The sequence below is a fragment of the Podarcis erhardii genome (assembly GCF_964252035.2).
Source record: "Podarcis erhardii genome assembly, chromosome: 3".
Classification (NCBI taxonomy): domain Eukaryota; kingdom Metazoa; phylum Chordata; class Lepidosauria; order Squamata; family Lacertidae; genus Podarcis; species Podarcis erhardii.
This window is the reverse complement of record NC_138507.1, coordinates 3,638,072-3,665,016: the sequence shown is the minus strand read 5'-3', so window position 1 is coordinate 3,665,016 and position 26,945 is coordinate 3,638,072. Positions and strand designations below refer to the sequence as shown.

General features: G+C 43.2%; 2 protein-coding genes and 1 long non-coding RNA gene across 3 annotated transcripts; all 3 read left to right on the top strand.

Annotated features, from left to right (window-relative positions):
• The first annotated feature begins 610 nt into the window (after window positions 1-610).
• LOC309338715 lies at window positions 611-2,433 on the top strand. The gene is made up of 3 exons (XR_014155031.1): window positions 611-731; window positions 1,576-1,680; window positions 2,341-2,433. It is a non-coding gene; the product is annotated as an uncharacterized lncRNA (long non-coding RNA).
• A 714-nt stretch (window positions 2,434-3,147) lies between these two features.
• Window positions 3,148-8,227, top strand: LOC309338714 (serotriflin-like). The gene is made up of 5 exons (XM_081856029.1): window positions 3,148-3,368; window positions 4,451-4,599; window positions 5,970-6,064; window positions 7,347-7,435; window positions 7,874-8,227. Exons 1-5 carry the CDS (start codon window positions 3,221-3,223, stop codon window positions 7,996-7,998), a joined length of 606 nt encoding a protein of 201 aa, XP_081712155.1. The 5' UTR covers window positions 3,148-3,220; the 3' UTR covers window positions 7,999-8,227.
• A 7,652-nt stretch (window positions 8,228-15,879) lies between these two features.
• Window positions 15,880-26,041, top strand: LOC309338713 (serotriflin-like). Its single transcript, XM_081856028.1, has 8 exons — window positions 15,880-15,985; window positions 17,005-17,066; window positions 17,462-17,566; window positions 19,509-19,596; window positions 21,058-21,206; window positions 21,727-21,821; window positions 23,792-23,880; window positions 25,788-26,041. The coding sequence occupies exons 2-8, from the start codon at window positions 17,007-17,009 to the stop codon at window positions 25,913-25,915; spliced, it is 714 nt and encodes a 237-aa protein (XP_081712154.1). The 5' UTR covers window positions 15,880-15,985; window positions 17,005-17,006; the 3' UTR covers window positions 25,916-26,041.
• The last annotated feature ends 904 nt before the right edge of the window (window positions 26,042-26,945 follow it).

Here is a 26,945-nt window from a genome sequence, read left to right as displayed (position 1 = left end):
TGTCCGCAGACAGTTTTTCCGGGTCAGGTGGCCAGCATGACTAAGCCACTTCTGGTGCAACGAAACACCAAAACCAGAGCAGTGCACAGAAACAAGCCATTAATCAGCTGCCAGCATGATATCAGTGTGGCTGAAAGGACCTAGTTGAGAACCTGTGATTGTACCACCTGTGAATTTTAGCATGTACTGGAAGAGATTTCTGTTGCAGAACAGATTTAAAAAATGGGAGTTCACTTTCTTCTCCTCCTGCTGCAGCCCCATACTTACTCACAGAATCTGTTCCAGGGTGATGGGAGCCCCTCCAGAGCAAATTGAGGGGCAATTCAGTGAACTGCAGGGGAAAAGAAAGGAAAGGATGGCTGCATAATAAAGGAAATTTGAAGGGCTCAGGTGGTGTTTTTCAGTGCAGCCACTATGTCCACTAACCAGAGACAGAAGCAAAATAGTTTAGTGGGGTGGAGTCAGATGCAAAGTGGTGACTCTGGATCAGAGACACTTGCCTGCGGCACTCCTATTCCAGGAGGTACAAATCTAGTTCTCAGCTGGTGCCACATGAGCAATTTGAAATGTAAACTACTACTCAGAAGAGTGGCACCATGTTTCAATAAGTACGCTCTTTATCTAAACAGAAACTCTAAGATAATCTCTCCAGTGTTATTTTGTTTTCAGAGATGATCCTGCTCATCGTGTTGCTGAGTTTTGCTGCTCTGCTGCAACAGCCTGCTTCAAGAGTAAGTTTTTTACGTTATGTAGTGTAGCAGTACTGAGAGATGCTAAACAGTCTCAGTCAGTGGGACATGAAAAGTTACTAAAGTTAGCTGGATTGTTTTCAAATACAAGATTTAGTTGGGCCAACTAAACCTTCACTTTAATAAGCCAAAATGCTTTTGACTGCTTCATCCATAAACACACTGAAGTGAAAAAACAAATGCAATTAACTTGGGTTAACCTTAAAACATGATGGAAGGATGGTCCAGTTACATATCCTACTAAAAGTAATGCTAAGTTTCTCATAGTTTTCAGTAGTGGATTTATCCAGAGGAGTCCAGAGACATGTTGACGCCTCCACATCACCCAACTGGAGGACCTGTTGATCTGCTCCTCTGAGAGCCAGTGTGGTGTAGTGGTTAAGAGCGGTAGTCTCCTAATCTGGGGAACCGGGTTCGCGTCTCCGCTCCTCCACATGCAGCTGCTGGGTGACCTTGAGCCAGTCACACTTTTTTGAAGTCTCTCAGCCCCCCTCACTCCACAGAGTGTTTGTTGTGGGGGAAGAAGGGAAAGGAGAATGTGAGCTGCTTTGAGACTCCTTAAAGGGAGTGAAAGGCGGGATATCAAATCCAAACCAAAAAAAAAAATGGTCAGCTACACTATCACAGAACACTTAAAATACATCCCTTCAATTTTAGTTGACAACTGATGTTTCATTTATGGCAGAAGAGCCTGACAGAAGCAATTGCACACTTTTTAAGCATGTCCAAGATTCTTAGTGAAAGTATGCTAAAATTACATTGGTGTAATGAAAAATATAATCATATAAATAAATACAAGAAAAAAATACTCTCTCTCTCACTTTAGGCACATGCACAAGGGGTTGGACCAGGTGAGCGACAGGAAATTCTTGACAAGCACAATGCCCTGCGGAGAGGAGTGCAGCCACCAGCAAGCAACATGCTGAAGATGGTAAGTGTTTTAAAGGTTTACTACGCTTTCTGGCTGGCAGAAAATTGCATGCGCTAGTTTATACATATCTTTTATTATTTATTGATTTATATTCCCTAGTGGCTACTACATGATTTGCAACTATAAACCCAATCTATAATTAAAATACACAATAACATTAACTTATTTAATTCATATATACGATTAAAAGCATTCATTGTCCACTACATGGACAATGAATATGCATTTTTCTCAGAAGCTAAGTAGTAGCTAAGAGCACCTAATTCAGCATTTTAACCTTGGTTTGAAGTGGGTTTACGGATCCTGGTAACTACTGTTACGTATGGTTGGCATGGATCAGGAAGAAGAAAACAAAAACGTGCACACAACCCAGGTAGTATCTGAGAGCACCTAACTCAGCATGTTTGAAAGCTGGCTGTTGCCATTAACCATGACTGACATGAGTCAGGCAGATGTAATACTAAGCCCAAGAGGGAAAAGACTGCACACTTTGATTTTGTTTCATGTATTCAAACCATGACTGAGAATAACTATCATTAAAAAAACACACAAGTTTTTTTTAAGAGAGCTGAAAGGTGAGAATGATCAGACAAATATGAGCCTCTCCATTTTTACATTTTGGATCCAGTCTCATGTTTAATACATATATTTTTCTTATAGGAATGGAGTGGTGCTGCGGAAGCAAATGCCAGAAACTGGGCAAGTAGATGTAAATATGAACACAGCCAAAAAGAACAAAGAACTGCTGGCAAGTATAGCTTTCACTAAGCATTGTAGAAATAATTTAGAGATCTGAAATATAATCCACATTTAGTCACCATTCACTAACTCTTCAGCAACCCTGCTATTGTCATTCTGCAGATAATACTGAAAATACTGGAGGAATGCCACTAAAAGAGGAACAGTGGAATGTTCTGGTTCTTTCAAAAATTTGAGGTCAGAATTCCACACTCAGTTCTGACCAGCTACGCTTTGTCTGCAGGAGTGGAGGAAGGGGTGTGTGGTGGGGGTGGACCACCCTGGGTGTGGTGTCTTCGCTGAGGGGGGTGACATTTGGCACGCCATCCGCCCGCAACTCCTAAGCCTACCCCGAGCCGTAGGAGGAAGGGGGAGCTGCACCGCTTTGCCATTGTCATTTCTCCCTTCCCCTTTGTTTCGAGACTTGGGAGTCGCAGGCAGGCGGGACACTGAATGTCCACCATGGGTGACTCGCTCCACCCCCCGGCTGCAGGGTGCGCGTGCCACTCTGTGCACCCAAGTGGCTATCCTGCACCTGGGAGGGCACCCTCTGCACCCCACACCCCTCAGGGGTGCATCCCGCCCTGGGCAGAACTAGCATATGCTCCGCCACGGTTTGTCTGTACACACACTTTACACCACGCGTGTCCAAAGTCCGTTTCGGGAGCCTAATCTGGCCTGGGGGGGAATCCCCAAAAAACCTCAACAACTTTGGTCGGCCCTTTGGCCAGCCCTCACGGCCCTTCACTTCATCAAATCTGGCCCTCTTTGAAAAAAGTTTGGACACCACTGTTTTACACCAATGATGCATACTCCCTCGTTCTCTGAGAATGGGCATGGGACTCACTTGAGTTCCAGCTGGAAAAAAAGCCCTGCTTCCACATACTCTATTATGATCTGTTTTTTTAAAGCATTATTTATGGTCAAAGAAACTGACCCACCAACTCCAGGTTCTCAGAGGGGAAGTGGACTTTGTGGCTCTCTGTTGATTTATGTAACTTATTTAGTAACTGATGGCAAATGTCTTTTCATATTGTGCTGTTCTTGATTATGAGGCTTTTGATCGGCCATTTTTCCCTTATCTTGGTAAACTGCTGTACAGTGTTGCCTCTTTTGCACAAGTTTCTTTAATATTTTTCTCTACATCTTTATTTTTCTTTATATACCTGTGATCATCGCTTGAGACACTTCTTCATGTGTCACACCATGAAAGGTCTAGATGGTGTAAATTCGAGATTAGGCCTTTTCTGGAGTGGCTCCCCATTTTGCGGACTGCTCTATGCAAAGAGGCTCAACTGGAACCACCATTATATATTTTTAGGAGCCCGGCAAAAACTTTCCTCTATAACCTTAGCGCTATCAGTCAGATTGGTTTATTGTGTTTAGCAAGAAGCTATTACCTGTACACACTTAAAAACAATAACAGGAATGCTAATAATAACAGGAATACTGCACTGCTACTAATAATGGTTAACATTTCTACTCCCCAACCCCTACCTCTTTAACTATAATTGGCCTTTAACTATCTATGGCCTTTTAGAAATGGGTGGGATTTTTTAATGTATTTCTTTTTCTTCTTGGTTTTATGGTTTAGCTAGTGTCATGGTGGGGTGGGAGCTGTGTGGCTGCCTGATTGGTTGGCTGGTTGGAAGTCACTTTAGGTTGTCGTGGGTAAGATAAAGCAACTAACATATTTAATAAATAATAGGAATAATCTCCTTCACTTATGTTGAATATGCTCAGTTGTTTACTCCCTTTCTTGAATTGTTGAAATACTCTGTTATGGGGGTGAAGAGAGAGAGAGAGCGCACTATACCTTTTGCTTTGCAACTATTGTTGTACATACAAATGTATACAGATTTACTTAAGCAGACAGATCTGCAGGGGGGGGGGACACAAATCCTGCTTGGAATACGCAAGTTTTACTGGTTGTAGCATGTTCCTCCAAAGCATTGAAGAGCTCCCCTTGTTTATAGAATTCCCCGAATCACTAATCATGACTTTTGTTAATGTTAACCGTCTCCACTTCTAGATGGATTCACATGTGGTGAAAATTTGCTCATGTCAAGTGGCCCTATGCCATGGTCTAAAGTAATTCAAGAGTGGTACAACGAAGTGAAAGATTTCCAGTACGGTGTTGGAGCGGTCCCTGCAGGAGCCAAAGTTGGCCATTATACCCAGGTAACTCAAACACCGTTTTGTATCTTTGTCAAGTGCATGGTTTAGCTACTCAATCCATGTCTGACAGCCCACTTGCATCTTGGCTTGCTGCTGCCTGTAGTGGGGTACGAGAGCTGGAAAAAAGAAATCCATATTTAGACAAATCTAAAATGTCTGGGATACAAATTTTCATGGCCCTCTGGCAGCTATAGTGGCTCCTAGGAGGCTTAATTTGGTCAGAATCAACTATAGACTTCAGAATTAACACTAAATGCATTAGTTCTGGTAAATGAGCCACCATAGTTGCTGGTGGGCTGTGAAAATTTGTGTCCTGGGCTTTTTAGACTCGTCTGCAGTATTGCCATTTTTCTGGAAAGAGAGGTGCTGGAACTCACCATGAACACCTCCCTTAGCATAGCACCTGAGAGGCGCCCTGTACAGTCTACCCATGTACTATCTGAAGCCAAAGGGTGTGTTGGTTGCCAGATGTGAAATACATTGGCATTATTTTCAGCTCTCCCACCACACTACGGGGACTGCGCAAAAGAAAAGATAAAGAAACCAAGGAAGGTTCTTGTGCCCCCAACAGGGGACACATCACATGGCAGGTAGACTGCTTTTGGTTTGGTGGGTCATTTTGGGCAAGGTCAGCCTCTCGCACATATTCCTATTCATAGTTTTCACACAGGAAGTTCAGATACTGGATCATCATTCTCTCTCCTACACTTTTGCTTCTGTGGGTTCTTCAGGCACCCATGAGGCCATTCCTATTCACAGCTGTATATAGAATCATAGACTGACAGAACTGTAGAGTAGGAAGGGACCGTGGGGATCATCTAGTCCAGGCATGTCCAACAGATAGATCGTGACCCACCAGTAGATCACTGGGTGTTTGTGTTAGATCACTGGTAGATTATCACTGCTCCCCCCAGAAGCTCAACAACTTTGGCTCTTCTAGAAAAAGCTCAACAACTTTGACTTGAACCCCCAAAACGGGGGTAGATCACTGCCAGTTTTTAACTCTGTGAGTTGATCGCAGTCTCTTGTGAGTTGGCCCCTGGTCTAATCCCCTGCAATGCAGGAATCTTTTGCCCAAGGTGAGGCTTGAATCCACGACCCTGAGATTAAGACTCTCATGATCTACCAAGTGAGCTATTTCTGAGCAGCTACTGCCTGAGGAAGAAAATGATTGAAATTGTTATCTGGAAATTGTTTATTTCTTTAGTATCGTACTCCTTTTCAAGGTGCTCCTAATTATACACAACACAAAGTGGTGGTTGATTTATTTTTGTGGGGGGGAGTTTAAATGGTATTGTCAGATGAATGTTTTCCTGGCTCAAAACAGTTAGATTCTAACTGTTTTTCTTGTGTGGATGTTTTTATATCTACAGGTGGTTTGGTACAGGTCTTACAAAGTCGGTTGCTCTATGAACCAGTGCCCTCAAAATTCCCTAAAATACTACTACGTTTGCCAGTACTGCCCTGCGTAAGTATCATTCAGTCAGTCCGTCATTAAACCTCTTAGTCATTTCTTACCCAAGGTCTCTAAGGGACTTACAACACATTTAAAACATAAATAAAAAGGCATTATACTATAAAAACAGAATGAAACAACTTCATTAAGAACCACAGGATGCATGGGCAACACACTAGTAATGTATTAACTCAGCATGTCAATGGTTGCCAACCAACTAGAAAACAAAAACAGCCAGGTCGTTCCTATTAGCTTTAAGCCATTTGCCAGGAAATCAGGAAACAACAGTGGATTTTTTTTAAAGGGCTGAGTCAGAACACCTCAGAAAAGAATTTTCTGGCAATCTATGGAAAACTTTATTTATTTATTGGGTCCTCTGAACAGCTGGAGATTTTCACTCCTCCTCTGATGAATATTCAGTGACAGGCCCTCCCTAATTTCACCACCCATTACGGTTTGGGGCACTGGTGAATCCAGTTTAACCTTACCTTCATATTGCTGCTGAAGGAAGCAAAGGGCTGTGCTCCCACTCCTTGCAGCTCTCCTCTCTTAGTGCCCATGGCTTCTGTCATCCACCAATACGCACCTGCAGCATCTTCAACATTAAGTGAGCCACAGTGCCTCAGAAAATAATGTTCTCATTTAGTCTAATTCTTTAAGCTTGTTGTAAACCAGGTGTGGGCACCACCAACCCAGAGACCTAATTAGCCTTTCTCCCAGCCATTCAAGCCCCACCAGGTGCTGGATTTTGTCATTTGAAGAGTTAGTTGGCCGGTCTACATTTTCCTGGACTTGAATAGAACAACTCATAGTAATAGGCCTAATTGAACATATATTTGGGAGGCAAAGAAGATACTGCGTCTCCTCCTCTCGCCCCCCCCCCCCACAGCTGCACCGCAGGCACAGACGTGTTCACTCCTGCTCAGTTTGCCCACCTGGCTGTGTTCCCCTGCTGGGAAGAGGAGTGCGGCCAAAGTTCCTTCTTCCCACACAATGTCCCTTCTCCTGACAGCCCAAACACTCTGGGAGGGTGATCCTATCAGTGCTGTCTCCACCCAACTCATCCAAAGCCCAGGTCTACCTGAATTAACCTTAATTCAATTCAGGCTGAAGGCTTTAGCTGAAACCAGTTCACAGCCCTCCTCCTCCTCACATTGCAGAATATTTGTGCTATAAGTTCATTGATTAAATAAATGGAATAGAACTTTTCTAATTAAGAAAATCATTTACTGAGATTATACGATCATTCTAGTCAAATATATCCTTGTTTACTCTTTCACTATCATCATTCCAGAGGGAACATAGTAGGATCACTTCAAACCCCATATAAGTCTGGGTCACCTTGTGCGGACTGCCCTGGCTCATGCGACAATGGATTATGCAGTGAGTAGAAATAACTTCAAATATTATCATAATGCCTTTTTGTACTTTGGAAAGGGCACTTAATAAGAATGGATTCCAGTAAATTTTATGGAAGCTTATTCCTGAGTAGATGTGCACAAGATTGTAGACCCCATAACCTTCCTTATTCTGTAGGTGGTTGCAGGATGTCTATGTAAATGTTCTCATGACCTGCACATCCACCCTTACAAACTTGCCCAATTTATTCTGGGTTACAGCCAGGATTGCTAAACTAATTACTAATTCAGTTCCTACATTCATTAAAACAACTGCTAAATAATGTTTTAAGTGGGGGGGGGGCTTTTTCTTGTAAATCACCTCCACTATAGCAACTAAGAATGAAAGCATCTCTTGAGTTTGAATCACAGGGGCATTTTGCTTTTGTTAACTCTGATGTGTTCTTGTCCTTTTCATTTTCAGCCAATCCTTGCAAACATTATAATAAGTACATCAACTGTGATGAGGCCGTGCAATCGCAAGGGTGCAAGGGCAGCCTTGCGAATGACTGTGCTGCTGCTTGCTATTGTCAGACTGAAATAAAATAGGGGGTCCCCTACGTGATCTTCGGTGAACTCTGCATTCTCGTTTAATTTTCATCCTCTAGCATCTTCTGACAAATCCCCTCCAAATGAAATTTGTTGATTTGCTTTTGAATCGGAAAACTCATAAAAAGTCTTGCATGCATGGATGTTTTCATTCTTTCTTTTTGCCTAATGAGGAGGAATGGAAGTTGGGAGTAGGGTCTTACAGTCGCAGGAAAAATAACAGACACAGAGATGCAAAAGATCCCAAGAAGGACACAATGTATGGCTGATTAAATGTGAATGGAAGGCGGACAAACGAAATGAAATCAACACAGCATAAGCAGCTGCTACACCTGGGCCCACCCTGACATAACACAGGTGAAAATTCTCAAGCCAGGAAGAGAATAAAAATCGATGAGTTAATTGAGTTTAGAATGTGAGACTGCACATGATCAGAGAATTTTGTTGCAGTTTATCAAGGTCTGCGAAGTGGCTTGTGTACCAAGAGTGGAACGTAGCAACCAAAGTACAGAGGATGAGGAAATGTTTGCTTTCTTGGCTTTGTCATGAGTTTCTTCACATCACATTATTTATGTATTTATACACACACATGCGGACCCACATTTGTATTGAACTTTTCCCCAGCAACGGGCAAGAAAAGTCTCTCTGGTGTGATGCTGTAGCCCAGTGAAGCAGTACAAAAACAAGAGTTGGCATTAGTTTTATTTGGTTCCTTTGTGGGAGCATAACACTGGTAACCCATTTTCATCAGTGAGATATTGGAGGGCCAGCTACTCTAAACAGGAAAGATCCCTAAGCAGGTATATTTAGAGTTGTTGGAGAGAGAAGGGCCCAGAAACAAGAGGGGGGCCCTGACTCTTGTGGGACCAGGCGTTGGGCTCCCCAACCCATATAAATAAGAGACAAATAAGACTGGTTTGGGGGTCAAAACAGGCCACAGTTTTATTGAATACAGATGAAAGAGGATTGGCTTGGGCATAGGGCAATCTAAATACTTCTGGCCCACCCGCTGGAAGTGAGGCGTGGTAAATCCAGGTGAGGGTTCCTAAGACTTGCATCAAATAGGGTGACCACTGTCTGGGGAAGTGCCTTCAGCCCTGGCTTCACTGACTTGAAAGATAATCCAAGCATCTATAAATTTAGAAAGCCAAAACATGAAGGTGATATTTTATCAGATGGCAGCAGGTGCTGAGCACCCTTAGCAACAACGGCATGTCTGTATCCAAGTCCCACTAGGGACTCAAGAAGGTAAGGGGCTCCCAGGTCAGCAGAATAAATCAAACAAACTTATTGTACCTGCTGCTAGCCTGACACTGGCCAGAGGAGGACAATCTAACTGTATACTGGAGTGTGTTTGTTTAAGCACATTCCTCTGTGTCCATACTATTTCATTCACTGTCCAAGTGTGCTGCCTTTCTCCCTATATACATAAAAATGTAAGGTTGTCATCACACAGCCCCCATTGGATGACTTGTAGTGCATGTAACCATGTACAGTATGTATGCATCCCTGTAAAGTGTAGGTGTATAACAACTGGCTGGTAGGGGAATTCCTGTAGCTCCAATAAAACAACTGAGAGGTGTATGGAGGGAGCCAGTGGTATAAGCCTTCTTCCCTGAGAGTATGAAGCATGCAAAGTACTAGGGCACACAATAACCCTCAAAAACAAATGGGCAAGGGGGGAACTTAAGAGGCTATGGGAAAGTCACACAGAATCTACCTTCCATCATAATTTATGGAACTTCTTAGCCTGTCAAAGGCTATAAAATGTTTACAGGAGCCCCAAACATTAACAGTAACCTGCCCCAAAGAGAAAATGGGTGTGTATGATAAAATTACCCCCCTTCACCACAGAAAAACCACCCTGCATTCCTGGAATGGAGCAGGGAGGACTGAAAACTGCCCCCTGATGGGCTGCACAATAGGGGGAGGAGAAGGGGAATGTAGGGAACCCAGGAGAAACCCCCACAGAGCCTGCAACCACTGAACCCTGCTGCCTCAAAGGGGGCTGTCAACAGCACATTGTTGTGGGGGAAGCTGGCCAGGATGCCCACCCAGCTCCCAGAGGCCATACACCATGGTGATCTTGATGAGGCCACCACACCTGCCACTCACCCCAGCTTCTGCAGCTGCCAACCCATCTCCATGGATTATGATAACCCTTGGAGCAGGAGCCATGAGGAAACCACAGTTGCTGGGCACACTTTAATGCCCCAAACACATCTGACTTCCACCTAGGCCCAACCTACTAAGTAAATTCTTATGATCCTGAATCATTAAGGTTTCAGTGGTGTTTTTCCACCAGATTTGTCCCTGTTTTTGAAATAATCTGAAGGCTATATTTTTTTTTGTTTGCAAATATGGGGAGGTTTACTTGGGGATTGCTGTTTCATTTCTGATTTCCTGATATGTTTTTGATGCCTTTTCATTTATTAGCTAATTCCAGCAGCCCATATTGTTTCCATAATGACAAAGTAACCAACAATGTTTCATAATCTCTTTAATATAATTAATTGCAATCAGTGGAGGCAGTCCTAGACAAAGTTTCCTCTTATATTATGAGGCAGGAGGAAGTATAACATTTTGCCTGAGAAGAGACCAGTGTTTTTAATGTTCCAAACATAGGTTGCTTTTAACAAAATCTTTTAGTCATAGCAACCTGAGCATATATTGTAGGCTGAACCATTCACAAGATTGGAACGCAAATAGATACCTGCTATAAAATGAATTTTAAACATTATTTCACAGTGGTGAAAATGATTATATAGCGTATCCACCCTAAAAGAGGGCACATGTTGCGGTGAGACCTGGAGGCTGACCTCCTGGTTGTAGGTGGGTATATTGGACAGCCACAACACCCGATTGGTAGGTCCCTCGTTGCTGGGTTTAATCTGGCCAATGGGGTGCAGTCTAAATGGACCGAGGGACCTATATATACCTATGCACATGACCCAGAGATTCCTCTTTCGGCTCGTGCATCAGAACACCCACCCACCTCTCCCTACTTTTAGGCCATTTTGCAATTGACCTTGCTATGCTGTCGTGTGTCGTCTGTCGTTGGGACAGGGGCATGGCAGGAATTTTCCCCACTTGGCTGATTGGCTGTTGCCATTTGGGTTGCGCCTGCCGGGTAGCAAATCGTCACAACTTGTAAGGTTGTGGATAGGCACTGGTTCAGGTGATAGGGATGGGAGAACGGTCTCACCATCCCTATGTGAAGGGTATTCCGGTAAAGGAATCCAGGGACTCAACCCGAAAAGGGGTTGTGCCCATGCCTGAGTCCAGGGGAGCATCTGGGGAGTGGACAGAGTCTGCTCCTGGGCTTTTCACCTACCTCAGGTGTTCACCCTTGGCTGACCTATGATAGAGCTCTGGGTCAGTGCTACGGTACCTGCAAGGGTGCAGGGAGCTAGTCGAACCAGAGTCCATGCAACCACTCACCTTTCTGTAATCAATAAAGTTGTGGCCTAAATTCTGCCAAAAACCAAAACTAAAATTTGAGTCAATTGTGTGTTTATTTAGGGGGGAGGTCTCTGGGTCTGAACACACAAAAAGCCACCTTCACTGGTCCTCAGTTGTAAGAACACTTGGAAGTGTTCTTTTTTAGAAATATATTTATGGAGATGACTAATATTTTTCATAGCCAGAATTAACACAATGGGACCACTCAGACTCAGTTTGCAATAGGCAAACTGACAATGGGTTTGTGGACAATGGGTTCATGGACAATGGGTTTGTGGACTTAACCATCTAAGAATTTAATATAAGGCCATGATTGCAATAAATCCTCATTCTACACCCTGGCCGCTGATTTTTAAGTGGGAAGGATTGCTCTTCTTTTCAAAGAGAAGTGGATGAAAGAAAGCCTACCAATGCTGAAATGAGACCACCCTCCAGACCCCTGACTCCATAGGACAAGCATAGTATTGGAGCCCAGCCCAATCTTCTCACTATTTCCCAAACCAACCCATATTGTGTTGTTGTTGTTTAGTCGTTTAGTCTTGTCCGACTCTTCATGACCCCCTGGACCAGAGCACACCAGGCACTCCTGTCTTCCACTGTCTCCCGCAGTTTGGTGAAACTCATGCTGGTAGCTTCGAGAACACTGTCCAACCATCTCATCCTCTGTTGTCCCCTTCTCCTTGTGCCCTCCATCTTTCCCAACATCAGGGTCTTTTCCAGGGAGTCTTCTCTTCTCATGAGGTGGCCAAAATATTGGAGCATATTGTGTTAGAGAACCAAAACAAGAGGCAAAACTTCAGTCTAGTAAGTGAGGTATAAATGATATATTATTGGTCCTGTGCCAACTACTTATCAAGAAGCATTCAAGATATAGCTTGTTTTAGCCGTATGTTTGATTTTGAGCATTATAGCTTGTAGAAATCAAGAAATTACTTACAATATTACTTACTATTTTTTGCTTCCCCATTGTCATGTTCTACCTAAATAGGTTACAGAAGTGCAGGAAGGGCTGAATTAAGACCTACAGAAGCCCTAAGCAACCCTGTATGTGATTTTAAAAAAAGCAATACGAAACCATAAAATAAAATAATATTTTTCAAATGACATGAAACTTACATGTGTGCTGAAATTAAAATCACTTTTCTGTCTAGATTTTCTGATTGCAAAATTCTGGATGAATTCATCGAAGCTGACTTGATGAAGCATGTCTGCAATGGCGGAGGAAGGGGGTGCGGTGGGGGCAGACCACCACTTGGGGACAGGGTGACATAATGCCGGGCGGCACTCAACGCAGGGCCTGCAGTGCACCCGAGCCACACGTGTCTCCTGGGAGAGACACGGTGACTTAGGCGCACGCAGGCTCCACGCTGCCTAAATGGTCCTCCCGCTGCCTCCCTCCCCCCAGCTGTAGGACGACTGAGTGGGAGGAGCGGTGGACTCGTAATCTGGTGAACCGGGTTCGCTTCCCCACTCCTCCACATGCAGCTGCTGGGTGACCTTGGACTAGTCACACTTCTCTGAAGTCTCTCAGCCTCACTCACCTCACAGAGTGTTTTTTTGTGGGGGAGGAAGGGACAGGAGATTGTGAGCCTCTTTGAGACTCCCTAAGGTAGTGATAAAATGGGATACCAAATCCAAACTCTTCTCCTTGGAGGCCCCGCAGAGCGTGCTGCCCCGGCTTGCCCCACGAGCAGCTGGCCTCGCCCACTGCCCCAAGAACCCGATCCGCTTGCTCCGCCGCTGCATGTCTGCTTCCCTACACAGCACAGAAAGGGAATCAAGTCCATCCTGAGAGTTTTTTATTCTGTTTAGCTGAGAAAAGGGCAGGGCACTTATTAGAAAAATACATTGTACACCCTCCGCACACTTGGAAATACACACTGTGTTCCATCATTCCATATTGCATCATTGTGAGAATATATTGTTCATCAGATAAGTGCATATAGTTTAGAAAAGAAAATCTACCTGGTGCTTCTTCACCTCTCCTCTTCATATTAGCGTCAACTTCAATTACAGCATAGATATCAGAAATTTGTCTTTGAAGTGCAGTGCTGTTCCTATCGCACTGCCATTGGCTTGTTTTTTCATAATTTTCTCACAGTACTGGGCTTTCTTTGCAGTCAGTATAAGGCAATATATCTTTTGATATGTCTTCTGCAGGCAAGTCGGCAGTAGCCATAAAATTTCTCACTTTTCTCAGTGGAACCATTTTTTTTAAGCCTCCTACCTTGTGGAATTCCCTTCTAAGAGACATAGAGTTGGCACTATCAATCCGGGAACTCCAGGACTCATTTATGGGAAGAGGCTCAATAGCCGGCTCCTGTCAGGAGAGGCAACGATCGGTATCTGTGTGATCCCTGTGATCTGCTGGCGGAGTCTGAAATGTTAATGAGCACCTCAATGCTTCCTTCTCTCTGCAGTTCTGCATCAGGAAGAGAAAAGGCATTGCCCTGATTAATGCTTCAGATGTTAAAAAGAACAGATGTTAGAAGGCCGTGGAGGGGTTTACAAGGGTGTGTTTAACTGTACAGTTGGACTTGGGTTACATTTGGTGACAGAACAATATGGGGAACAAGGTGTCTCTCTGTGTGTCCCCTCCATCTTAGGAGAAAGGAGTAACTTCAGACACCTCCTCCACACCTGTTACAGCCTGGTCAGGTTTGTGGGCAGCTGTACCCATATCTATAAAACCAGAGTCAGATTTATATGTATTAGCCAACTGGTATCAAGTGATTTGCTTTTAAATTCTGTTTCAGAATTTTGTAAGTTTAATTTACAATGAATGGATGTCTCTATCATCAAAACAAATCAATTGGATTGTCATATTGTGTCGTGAAATGAATTACAGTGGTGCCTCAGGTTACAGACGCTTCAGGTTACAGACTCCGCTGACCCAGAAATAATACCTTGGGTTAAGAACAGAAATCGCCCCATTAGCTACAGTGGTGCTTCAGGTTAAGAACAGTTTCAGGTTAAGAACGGACCTCCAGAACGAATTAAACTCTTAACCCGAGGTACCACTGTAGCGTTAAACTTTGTAATGATAATACATTTTTGCTCTTCTGTTCCCAGCCACTTTAGGCCTGTTTGTGTTACAACCATAAAAATAAGTCGGGGTCAAGGGGTGTGTCTTCAGCATTCTGTATCATGAATGTGCCAGTCGCACTTTTGTGGGGAAGGAGAGCCACAGCTTAGGGGCAGCCACAGAGAATAGCGTGAAACTGACCTCTGCAAACTCAGCACAGGTAATGTAGCACTTGATTTTCTGTTTCTTCAAATACTCAATAAGATTATATCCATAACTCAGAGGACTATATCAATAATAAGACATAGTTTTGTTACAACACATGATGGGGATCTGATTTCGTCACATTACCGCTATCTACTTGAGTAGGACGCCCTGTGGTCTAGGTGGGGGGAAGTAATAAAAAAGGAAGAGAAAAGTGGGTAGAGTGTAAGGAAGTCTAACAAACATTTCCCCTGCAGTGACTACTTCAGTGTTTTTTAAAAAATATGAAATACAGTGGTACCTCGGGTTAAGAACTTAATTCGTTCTGGAGGTTCGTTCTTAACCTGAAACTGTTCTTAACCTGAAGCACCACTTTAGCTAATGGGGCCTCCTGCTGCTGCCGCACCACCACCACGCGATATCTGTTCTCATCCTGAAGCAAAGTTCTTAACCTGAGGTACTATTTCTGGGTTAGCGGAGTCTGTAACCTGAAGCGTCTGTAACCTGAAGTGTCTGTAACCCAAGGTACCACTGTATTAAAGTTTTCAACAACAAAAAAATCCTCTCATTTATTATTTATTTTATGGTGCCTCTGCTTTGCTGATTCCGTAAGGACATTCTTAGTCTGCTTATTGGGTAATCCAGAACTGAGCACATGCAACAGGAAGTATTTGCAGAAATTATATCTCCACTGTGATGCTAATTGAACATAAGCAAATACTGAAGATTTAAATGGCCGTTGGCGTGTGATAACATCATCTCCAGGAATACCAGCTGAGTAGCATCAATGCCTCAATAGATGCGGGAATCAGCAAATGAGTGGGGCAGGGGAGGGAAGGAATGGGTCCAACTTTCAAAACAAGAAGATTTCCTATCACTTCAACATCTGCAGTAACAAGTTAAAAACACTTACCGTACATCCTTGTTTACTAGATTATGGCACCACCAGTGCATTACTTCATACACAGAAAGAATCATTACAATGTATATTGAGTCAATGATGTGTTTAGATCTACCAGCGATAAAATGATGCCACAGGATAAAGAAAAGGCACAGATATCAATCCATCATAAGATGCTGGTTGGAATTTTTCAGGAAATAAAACATTGTTAAAAAGACATGTGACAGATTCAGACTTCTGACTGGTCAATGAGGTGTGTAATTTACGGTTGGACACTGAGTCATTCTGCAAAGCAGGAAACAGGAGAGGTATATAAGCATAACGTCGCCCATTGATTTCCATAACCTCTTTGAAGCTACAAAGAAGGTACTTCAAGTCTTCCTTGAAATAATAAGGTAAGGTTTAAGCAGGGGGGGGGTGTTTGTTAACCTATACATTAGCCCGCTGTATCCCATAACCACCTACATAACGGTTGCTAGGAGAGTTAAGTAAGATAAATTGTATAAAAATAATTGCTCAGGAGGATGCATCTTATTGATCAAATTCCTACTGAAGAATCTGCACTTAAGCCATCTGTCTTCATTGGCTGTAATGCTGGGGGTGTATCTAATGTATGTTTTATAAAGGTTTACTGTCATGCTTTCTCATGGGAGGTAAAGGTAAAGGACTCCTGGACAGTTAAATCCAGTCAAAGGTGACTATGGGGTGTGGCGCTCATCTAGCTTCAGGCTAAGGGAGCTGGTGTTCCGGGTCATGTGGCCAGCATGACTCAACCGCTTCTGGCAAAACAGAACACTGTGATGGAAACCAGAGCGCATGGAAATGCTGTTTACCTTCCTGCCACAGCGGTACCTATTTATCTACTTGCACCGGTCTGCTTTCGAACTGCTAGGTTGGCAGGAGCTGGGACAGAGCAATAGGAGCTCACTCTGTCACACAGATTCGAACAGCCGACCTTCTGACTGGCAAGCTCAAGAGGCTCAGTGGTTTAGACCGCAGCGCCACCCGCGTTGTATGTGTAAATACAGTGTGTGTAAATACAAATCTGCATCCGAGTTACTACAGCTCAATAATTATTTCTAACTGCCTGATTTTGGCCTGGGGGGTGGGTTTCAGCAAGTTGTAAGCTATTTTAAGCATTGTACATTCATTGGGTGTGGTATAAATCTGCTAAAATAAATTGCCACTCTTAAACAAGCCTTATTCATCCATTACATCCAGCGATATTCCAGCAGGTTCTGATCTGCCACCTGCCCTGTTCTAGGAGGCACAAATCTGTTTTCTCATGTGGAGCCACATGAGCATTTTGAAATTTAAACTACTACTCAGAAGAGTGGCACCATGTTTCAGTAAGTACGTTCTTTATCTAAACAGAAACTCTAAGATAATATCTCCAGTGTTATTTTGTTTTCAGAGATGATCCTGCTCATCATGTTGCTGAGTCTTGCTGCTCTGCTGCAACAGCCTGCTTCAAGGGTAAAGTGTTGTTGTTTTTTACGTCGTGTAGTGTAGCAATACTGAGAGATGCTTAACTCTCCCCTATCTCAGTCAGTGGGACATGAAAAGTTACTAAATTTAGCTGGGTTGAGCTTCGTCAACCTAAACATTCTGTTTAATTAGCCAAAATGTGCTTCACTGCTTCATCTGTGAAGACAATAAATTTTAAGAAGATCATACTCAGAGAGACATTAATGCCACGGCATTGCCCAACAGTTCTCAACAGCTTACAACTGAGATTTTGTTTATGTCAGATTTCATTTATGCCATGTTTTCACCATGGCCATGATTCTTACAGAAACAGTGCTAAAATTATATTGGTGTACTATATTATGAATAAATGCAAGAGGAATTTAATCACTCTCTCACTTTAGGCACATGCACTAGCAGTTGGACCAGGTGACCAAAAGCAAATTATTGACAAGCACAATGCCCTGCGGAGAGAAGTGAAGCCCACTGCAAGCAACATGCTGAAGATGGTAAGATAAAAAGAGGTGAAATTCATAGTTCCAGGTGCATTGGCAAGTGCTTTGCATGTTTACTACACTTTCTTGCAGGCAGAAATCTTGTTCTTGATCACTTCAAGAATGAGGCTCACAAGCAGATTTGCATTTCACAAGGGAATGCCATTTAAACATCATTTTTTAATTTAAAAAGGACAAGCAGGCACAGATTTGCATAATATTTGCATATGCTAATTCATAGGTATAAGTGCGAATTTAGAACTACTCAGTATGATTTCAACAGAAATACAATGCAAATGAGGAACCAGACTGTAACCAGGCTACCCCTGGTGCCTCCTCAGTTGGCTGGCTGGGTGTTCTTAGCTTGTGATATTAGAGTCAGCTTAAGGAAGTCATGCAGATTCATGTTCAGCAAGCAAGGTTCAGCTTAATGAGTTGCAGTAATCATTAGTAATAATAGTGCAGGCTCAGAGTCTATTGATGCCGCTTCTCACCTCTGCGCTTTGTGTTCCCTTGGATAGATATAATCCACCCCCTTTCTTGCTTTAACTTCCTACATGTTCTTGTCCAATCAGGAGGAAAAAAACATGTATGCTTTCCCTTCGTCCACTTGTCCATGTAGTGGGCTATGAATATGCACTTACCTCAGTAGTAACTTAGTAGTAGCTGAGAGTGCCTAACTCAGTCTCTTAGGTAAAAGGTAAAGGACCCCTGGATGGTTAAGTCCAGTCAAAGGCGACTATGGGTGTGGTGCTCATCTCGCTTCAGGCCAAGGGAACCGGCATTTGTCCACAGACAGCTTTCCAGGTCATGTGGCCAGCATGACTAAACTGCTTCTGGTGCAACCTAACACCGTGACGGAAACCAGAGCACACAGAAATGCTGTTTACCTTCCCGCTGCAGTAGTACCTATTTATCTACTCGCACTGGCACGCTTTCAAACTGCTAGGTTGGCAGGAGCTGGGACAGAGCAACGGGAGCTCACCCCGTTGTGGGGATTCGAACTGCCAACCTTCTGATTGGCAAGTCCAAGAGGCTCCGTGGTTTAGACCGCAGTGCCACTCGCACCAGTCTCTTAATCAGGGTTTGAATGATGGTTACTGCCATTAAGCAGGGCTGACAGGAGTCAGGCAGATGTGATGCTAAACCATGGTTAAGATCACCCAGGCGTTGGGGTTGGGGCAGAACCGGCCCTCCCATGAGCCAAGCTGAGGCAACCGCCTCAGGCAGCAGAATCCACAGGGGCAGCAGTTCTGACTCCAAGGAACATGCTGCCTGTCACTGCTGCCACAGTGGCGGCGGTGGTGCCTTCCTTGGAGGACAGGTCTGCCACCACCTTGGTACCCCCCCATGCCGCTTCCATAGTGGCCCCTCAGCAAATAGGAGGGACTGCTCATCTCCTCCCACTTCTAAGGAGGAAATAGCTGGGGCTGCCCTCTGGGGTCTCCTGGGCTCTGCACCCACCTGGCATGATTCAGAGATGGCCCCTTTCCCTCTATGAGAGCCTCTGATTACCAGCTCAACCATCAGCTAAGGCTGATTTGATTCCCTCCCTTGTTCCCAATGTGGTTTTTCACTCCCCGCTTGTTCCCAATGTTGATCTTTATCCCCCCCCCATTTTTTCTGATTTAGAACCTCATTCCCCCCCCTTCTTTCCTAGTGGGGGGCACCATTTTGTGGTTTGTCTCAGGTGCCAAGATATCTTGGGCAAGTGCTGGGTTGGGACTGGAAAGAGTGATGGGAAAGGACAGCACAGTTCTGTTTTTCCTTCATATATTCAAGCCATGACCAAGCCACAAAATAACTATCATTAAAGGGAAACATGCATGCACACATGGACATACACATTAAGGTTTTGAAGAAAGCTGAAAGGTGACAAGCGATCAGACAGATATTATCTTCTCCATTTTTACAGTATGCCTCCATTCTCACCTTTGCTACATCTTTTTTCATTTAGGAATGGAGTCCTGCTGCGAGAGCAAATGCCGAACGCGTGGCAAAGAAATGTCGTTTTGCCCACAGCCCACCCGACCAAAGAATTGCTGGCAAGTAGAGCTGTCAGTGAGCACTGTAGAAATGTTTTTGAGAGATCTATAATATAATCCACATTCAATCAGCATTCACTTATTCCTTCAACAACCTTGCAGTCGTCAGTCTGAGCATAATTTTTAAAAAGCATATTTTTAAAAAAACACACACTGGAAGAATGCCACAAAAAGGGAATAATGCAGAGGAATGTTCGAGTTCTTTCTAACATCCAAACTCAGAAATCAGCATACCTTTGCCTCTACACATGCTGCATCCACCTTAAATGCATACAATTTTTAAAGCACCACACAGCAGTTCATTCATGTTTATTCTGGATCCTAGAAGTATGTAGTTAATCACTAAAATAATAAATCTTTTGCAGTCACTAACAATTCAGAAATGGTAACATTTTAAAAGAAGACCTTTCAGCTTCCACTTTCTTCCACTGAAGGTATTACTTTGGAATTCATCAAAGGATGCCAGCTATTGAGCCATTTATACAGCACAGCTGAGATTAGCCTTTTTGGGCTGTATAATAGATATGTTTAATGTCTTATACACTGACAGGTTCTAAATTCAGAATATTTTAATTTGCTCTAGTGAACCTATGGATAGTCACCAAAGAATCAGAACCACATGAAAAAGGAAGCTCATTTAACATTTACTGAAAGTAACTGACAAATGTTTCTGGTACCACCTTTGAATAAGTTTACTCATTAAAATTAATTCTTCATTATTTATTACTTGTACCAAAATGCAGACTCTTCTTTCTTCCTCTACCTTTCATTGCAACTCGGTTTTCCATATCAAATGTAAACCACAAATTCTGCCCACATCTGGGACTCAGTTAGACTGGTAAAGAAAAAGTGATTTATATGCACTGTATGTGTGATATCACATTGTGCCACTGACATGGTTACAATGCTTTAAACTGAAACACTTCTAGCTAAGAATGTACCCTACTGAAACAAAGACTTCTGTCTCTAAAGAGGGATTATAATATTGGTTGAAATAAAGATATTCTTGTATAACAAAAATTTAATATAAAAACAAATACCTGGGCAATTATACATCAATCACCACCCTTAGTGTGCCCAGTTCATATTTTATATCCCTCCTTTCACTCCATAGTTTAAAACTGAACAGCTGCTTCCCAGTTTAATCAGATATAGGTAACTCCTAAACGCTAAGCAAGAAACATGGAACATCAAAAGGTATCCCAAATAGAATTGTATCAAAGAAGTTATAAGATTTATCATCCCCAATTAAGCAAAGATTCTGTGTTGTTCAAGCACTGGCTCAAATGGGTCACATAAATAAAATCTCTCCTTTGCGGGCGAACAAATTCTGCTTGGAATAAACAAGCTTTTACCTGTTGCAGCATGTTCCCCTGAAGCATTGAATGACTCCTCTTGTTTACAGAATTTCCTAGATCAGGAATCATGAGTTTTGTTAATGCTTCCCGTCTCCACTTCTAGATGGCTTTTCATGCGGTGAAAATATATATGCATCATCTCACGCTACTCCATGGAATGACGTGATTCAAGCTTGGTACGACGAGGTGAAAGATTTCAAGTACGGTGTTGGAGCAGTCCGTCCAGGGGCCGTAACTGGCCATTACACTCAGGTAACTCAAACACCGTTTTGTATCTTTCTCAAGCGCATGGTTCAGCTAGTCAATCCATGCCTGACAGCCCACTCACATCTTGGCTTGCTGCTGCCTGGGACCTCACAAAAGGAAGGAAGGAAACTGAGAAGGGGTGGTTGTGTTCCTTGTGTTTCACCCAGTACTTTTTCCATATTTTTCACATAGGTAGTTCAGATAATGGATTGTCTTTATCTCTGCTGTGCCTTTCTTTCTGTGGTTTCTTCAGACCCCCATGATGCCATTCACATTCACAGCTGTATACATTTCTGAGTTGCATCTCCCAGAGGAAGAAAATTATTGGAATTGTTACTTGGAAATGGTTTATTTCTTTAGTATCATACCCCCTTTTCAAGGTGCTCCTAATAACACAACACAAAGTGATGAAATCTAGGGGTTGTTTTATTTTTAATGCTGATGTTAAATGTATGTTTTTCTGGCTCATTATGAAAACAGTTAGATTCTAACGTATTTTCTTGTGTGGATGTTTTTATATCTACAGGTGGTTTGGTACAGGTCTTACAGAATTGGTTGTTATGCTGCCCACTGCCCTCAAAACCGCCTGAAATACCTCTACTTTTGCCACTACTGTCCTGCGTATGTACTATTTAATTATTTATTGAGCTTGTTAGCTGTTTGTTACACAACGTCTTCAAGGGATTTAACAACACATTTCAAACATAAATATGAAATACATTAGACTATAAAAACGGAATGGAACAACTCTCATAACAGCCACAGGAAGTTTGCACACTAGTAAAGCAGTAACTCGGGATGTCAATGGTTGCTAGCCAGCTAGAAAACAAAAACAGCCAGGTCATTCCTATTACCTTGGGTAATCAGGTGGCAGCAGCTGGTGTTGTGTTGTGTTGTGTTGTGTTGTGTTGTGTGGTGTGGTGTGGTGTGGTGTGGTGTGGTGTGGTGTGGTGTGGTGTGGTGTGGTGTGTTTGGCTGAGTCAAAATCCCAAAATAATTTTCTGGCAATCTCTGGAAAACTTTATTTTGGGAGTCCGGTTTGGTGCACCAGTTTAGCTATGGTTTAGGTAAAGGGACCCCTGACCGTTAAGTCCAGTCGCAGATGACTCTGGGGTTGCGGCGCTCATCTCGTTTTACTCGCCTAGGGAGCTGGTGTTTGTCTGCAGACAGCTTCCGGGTCATGTGGCCAGCATGACTAAGCCGCTTCTGGCAAAACCAGAGCAGTGCACAGAAACCCTGTTTACCTTCCCACCGGAGGGGTACCTATTTATCTACTTGCACTTGACGTGCTTTCAAACTGCTAGGTTGGCAGGAGCAGGGACCAAGCAACGAGAACTCACCCCGTTGCAGGGATTCGAACCACCGACCTTCTGATTGGCAAGCCCTAGGCTCTGTGGTTTAGACCACAGCGCCACCCATGTCCCTTAGCTATGGTTTAACCTTGCTTTAATACTGTGAAAAGGCACAAAAGGCAGCGCCCCCACTCCTTGCAATCCTCCTCTCTTAGTGCCCATAGCTTCCGTCATCCACCAATTAACACCAGCCGCATATTTAGCATTAAGTGAGCCACAGTGCCTCAGAAAAGAAAGTTCTTTTTTATTCATTTACATATTTATTAAGTTTGCTCTAAACCAGTGTTGGGAACCTCCAACCTGGCTTCCCTGTTTGACCCACCAGGATATTTCAGCCAAGCCACACCTGCCTGCCCTACACCTAATGTTATATAGAAGCAGATGGGAGCAGACAAAGACCTGGCTCAGCTGAAAGAGATTTTCAGGCAACTCTGTTAGGTGGACCAGTGGCAGCTGCAAAGCCCTGTTCAAGGGGCTTAACAAAGGCTGGCATCTTTGACAAGCAATGCAGAGCCAAATTCTTCAAAGTTCAGAACCCAGGAAGTTTTACCCAAGAGGGTAAAGGATTCTCTTGAAAAGTGTATGGAGATACAGGAACCCCTTGATCATATTTTGTTGCATTGCTAGTGGGCACATATGGTACCGTCTGTGAATAACGCCCGTGAGATTCTCTTTACTGATGATACAGCCCCAGCCCTTTGGAAGAGGTATCCAGCTATTAACATTCCTGAGAGATTACATAACACTGGGAGGTCCAGAAGATAAAGGGAGTTAATAGCAGACAGAATAATCTCCACAGAACATTAGAATAATCCAAATTACAACATGCTGTGTTCATTAAGTTCATCTGCACTGGCTTGTTCTGGATGTTGAGTTGTCACCCTTCCCTCTTTAGAAACAGGGATGTGGTGTTGTGCAAGCAGCTAAGGTTGCACATAGGAAAATAAAGGAGTTGTGTTTTATCCCTCCCAATGTGATGTCCTGCCTTTCTAGTAATTCTAAGGCAAGACTTCTTCACTCTCCAGCCAAGGCATCCCAGCCTCATTTCCATTCCCACTAGCACCTAGAGCACAGCATTACTGAACTGACGCCACTAGATTGCTCCCTCTGAATACAAACAACCGGCTACAGCATACCAGGACTGAGTTGCTTTGGGGTTTTTAATATATATATATATTTATAGAAATTTCATGAAATAAATAAAAAATCCTGTGCACTTTTTTGCATTTCTCATTCCAGAGGGAACATACAAGGCTTACTGAAAACCCCATATAAGTCTGGACCATCTTGCGGGGACTGCCGTCATGCTTGTGACAACAAATTATGCAGTACGTACAAATAACTTCAAATATTAAAGCTTCTCCATCTTTTCTTTAGAAAGGGCACTCTGTTAGAATTCAGAACTCATTGGGCCTGTTAACTGTCACCAAGTTAGTATAAGGGATAGTAGGAAAAGCTGTGCTGATTTCTGCTTGCAGGCCCTACTTCTGGATCTGCCCCAATGTGCACTGGGAGCAGCGCTGGTGTGATGTGGAAGTCTAATACACTGCCAAAGAGATGCTCGGCCCGGACAGTTTAGCCAGGAAGAAAGCAGGAGATGGGCAGGCAGAGATCCACTGCTGCTTATGAACATCTATATAGATATCTCTGTTCCCACAAGATTACAAGGTTATTTGTAGAGTGGAAGGGATATCACCAATTATATTCTAAATTTGAATGCTAAAACCAGCATATTCCAAACCTAGTTACTCAGAAGAAAATCCCACTGAATTTGATGGAAGCCGGGGCAGCACATCCCGTTTCACCACTAGAGGTGAAATGAGAAGTTCTGTCTTGCCTTGCTGCCACTCCCACCACCACCTAATTTCTCCTGCCACTACCGCGCACCCTGCCACATCTGCCAAAGGCGGAGAAGCAGCGCTCCCATCAGCACCAAAGATCTTGCCCCAAATGGACACAATCTTGCCCAAAACTGGCACTGATGGCAGTACCACCTCTCCATCGATGGTGGGGAGGTCATACCACCTGCGGAAAGGCTTCTGTCTCCTGAGTCACAATAACCTTTTACATTTTTAAGGTGAATGTAGGGATTTCTACATAATGTTCATAAGGTGTGGCAATCAAAGCCTGCCCAATTTCACAGCATCATAGGATTGTAGAGTTGGTAGGGTCATCTAGTACAAGCTCCTGCAATGCAGGAATCTCAACTAAAGCAGCCAGGGCAGGTGGCCACCCAACCTCTGCTTAAGAACCTCCAAGCAAGGAGAGTCCACCACCTCCCAAGGGAGTCCATTCCACTGTCAAACAGCTCTTCCTGTCAGAAAGTTCTTCCTGATGTTTAGTCGGAATCTCCTTCCTTGTAATTTGACTCCATTGGTTCAGGTTCTACCCTCTGGAGCAGGAGGAAACACGCTTGCCCCATCTTACATGTGACGGCCTTTCAGATACTTGAAGTTAGCTGTTATATAATAATAATAATAATAATAATAATAATAATAATAATAATAATAATTGTTTGTTTATACCCCGCCCTCCCCAGCCAAGGCCGGGCTCAGAGCGGCTTACAAGCAATAATAAAAACAAGATGAATGATTACAACTTAAAAACAAAAATAAAATACAACATTAAAATAATGGAACATTAAAATATTAAAATGTAGCCTCATCGCAGGAGGAGAAGGAAAAGAAAAAAGAAAGAGAGGGAGGGAGGGAATCAAATTGGCTCCAAGCCAAAGGCCAGGTGGAACAACTCTGTCTTACAGGCCCTGCGGAAAGAAATCAGATCCCGCAGGGCCCTGGTCTCAGGAGACAGAGCGTTCCACCAGGCCGGAGCCAGAGTTGAAAAGGCCCTGGCTCTGGTTGAAGCCAATCTAACTTCCTTAGGGCCCGGGACCTCTAGGGTGTTGTTATATCACCTCTCCGTCTCCTCTTCTCCAGGTTAAACATGCCCAACTCCCTCAACCATTCCTCATAAGGCTTGTTTTCCAGGCCTTTTTCTTCTGAGTTATGGTCAGGGTTGCTAAACTGTTTATGCATTTAATTACTACATCCATTAGAACAACTGTTAAATAATATGTTCAGTGTTCTTTTTTCTTTTGTATAATCTTCAGTTATGATCTTAAGCTCCAGTATATGAACTAAAAATGAAAGCGTCACTATGGTTTGAATCTATTGGGGATGTTTTGCTTTTGTTAATGTCCAGACTGATGGTAGTGTGTTCTTCTTTTCACTTTCAGCCAACCCTTGCAAACATACTGATAAGTTCACCAACTGCCCTGACTTAGTGAAGTCACAAGGATGTACGAAAGAAAACATGCTGAAAGACTGCACTGCTTCTTGCCTGTGTAAGAATGAAATAAAATAGGTCTCCTTATGGCACTTATGATTTTCGTTGAACTCCACAAACTCACCTTCAGCATCTTTTAATGATCTTTTCCAAATGAAATTTGTAAGCATGCTTTTAAAATTGAAAAATAAATTATCTTGCATACATGGATGTATTTTTTGTGTAAGGTGGGACTGGAAGTTGGGACGGGAAGAAAATTTACAATTTACAAAATTAGCAACTGCTATACCAGGGCTCACACTGCATAGCATAGTTAACATCCTATGCCCAATGAGAAACTGAAACAATCGCTCCAGAATGCTAGGGAGTTGTTTAAAAACAGTATTAGAAACTCAACTGGAGTGCAAGCCACAGATCACCAAAGGTAACATGAAGACCAAGAGGGTGCCAGTGCAGTTAAGAAGTGGAATCTAAGGAGGTTTTAAACTGTTCAAATGAAGGGAATGAAAAGGCCACACAAAATTAGGCCACAAAATGGTAAGCAGACAGTAAGGGATCCTTAAAAAAGAACTTGTGGAACAGGAACACATTGCTAAAAATATTAGAACCGACCAAAAAAAGTTATTTAAATACAGTAGCATCAACAGAGAAAATATAAACTGAAAAATTGCTGGGTCCAGATGACATCCACGCAAGAGTTCTCAAAGAACTCAAATATGAGGTAGCTGATCTTCTAACGAAAATATATAACTTGTCCTTCAGATCAGATGGCACACCTGAGGACTGGATAGTAGCCAATGAAACAGCAATTTTTAAAAGGGAGTCAGGAGGATCCTGGAAATTAGTTTCATGTTTCTGGGGAAACTGATGGAAAGTATTGTTAAGAATCATATAACCAAGTATATAGAACACCAAGAAACAGGGGCATGTGGAAGGAACAGAAGAACTATGATAAATCCATTCTAGGAAGAGACAGGGTTGGATCCTAAGTTAGTTAAGGAAATTCAAGGAGGGAAAATGTCCCATCCCTTTCTTTCCCCCTTGAAATCCTCTCTGGAAGGCCAGGAAGCTCTCTGTTCAATCTAGGAATTTCCCTCAGCAGTCCCCT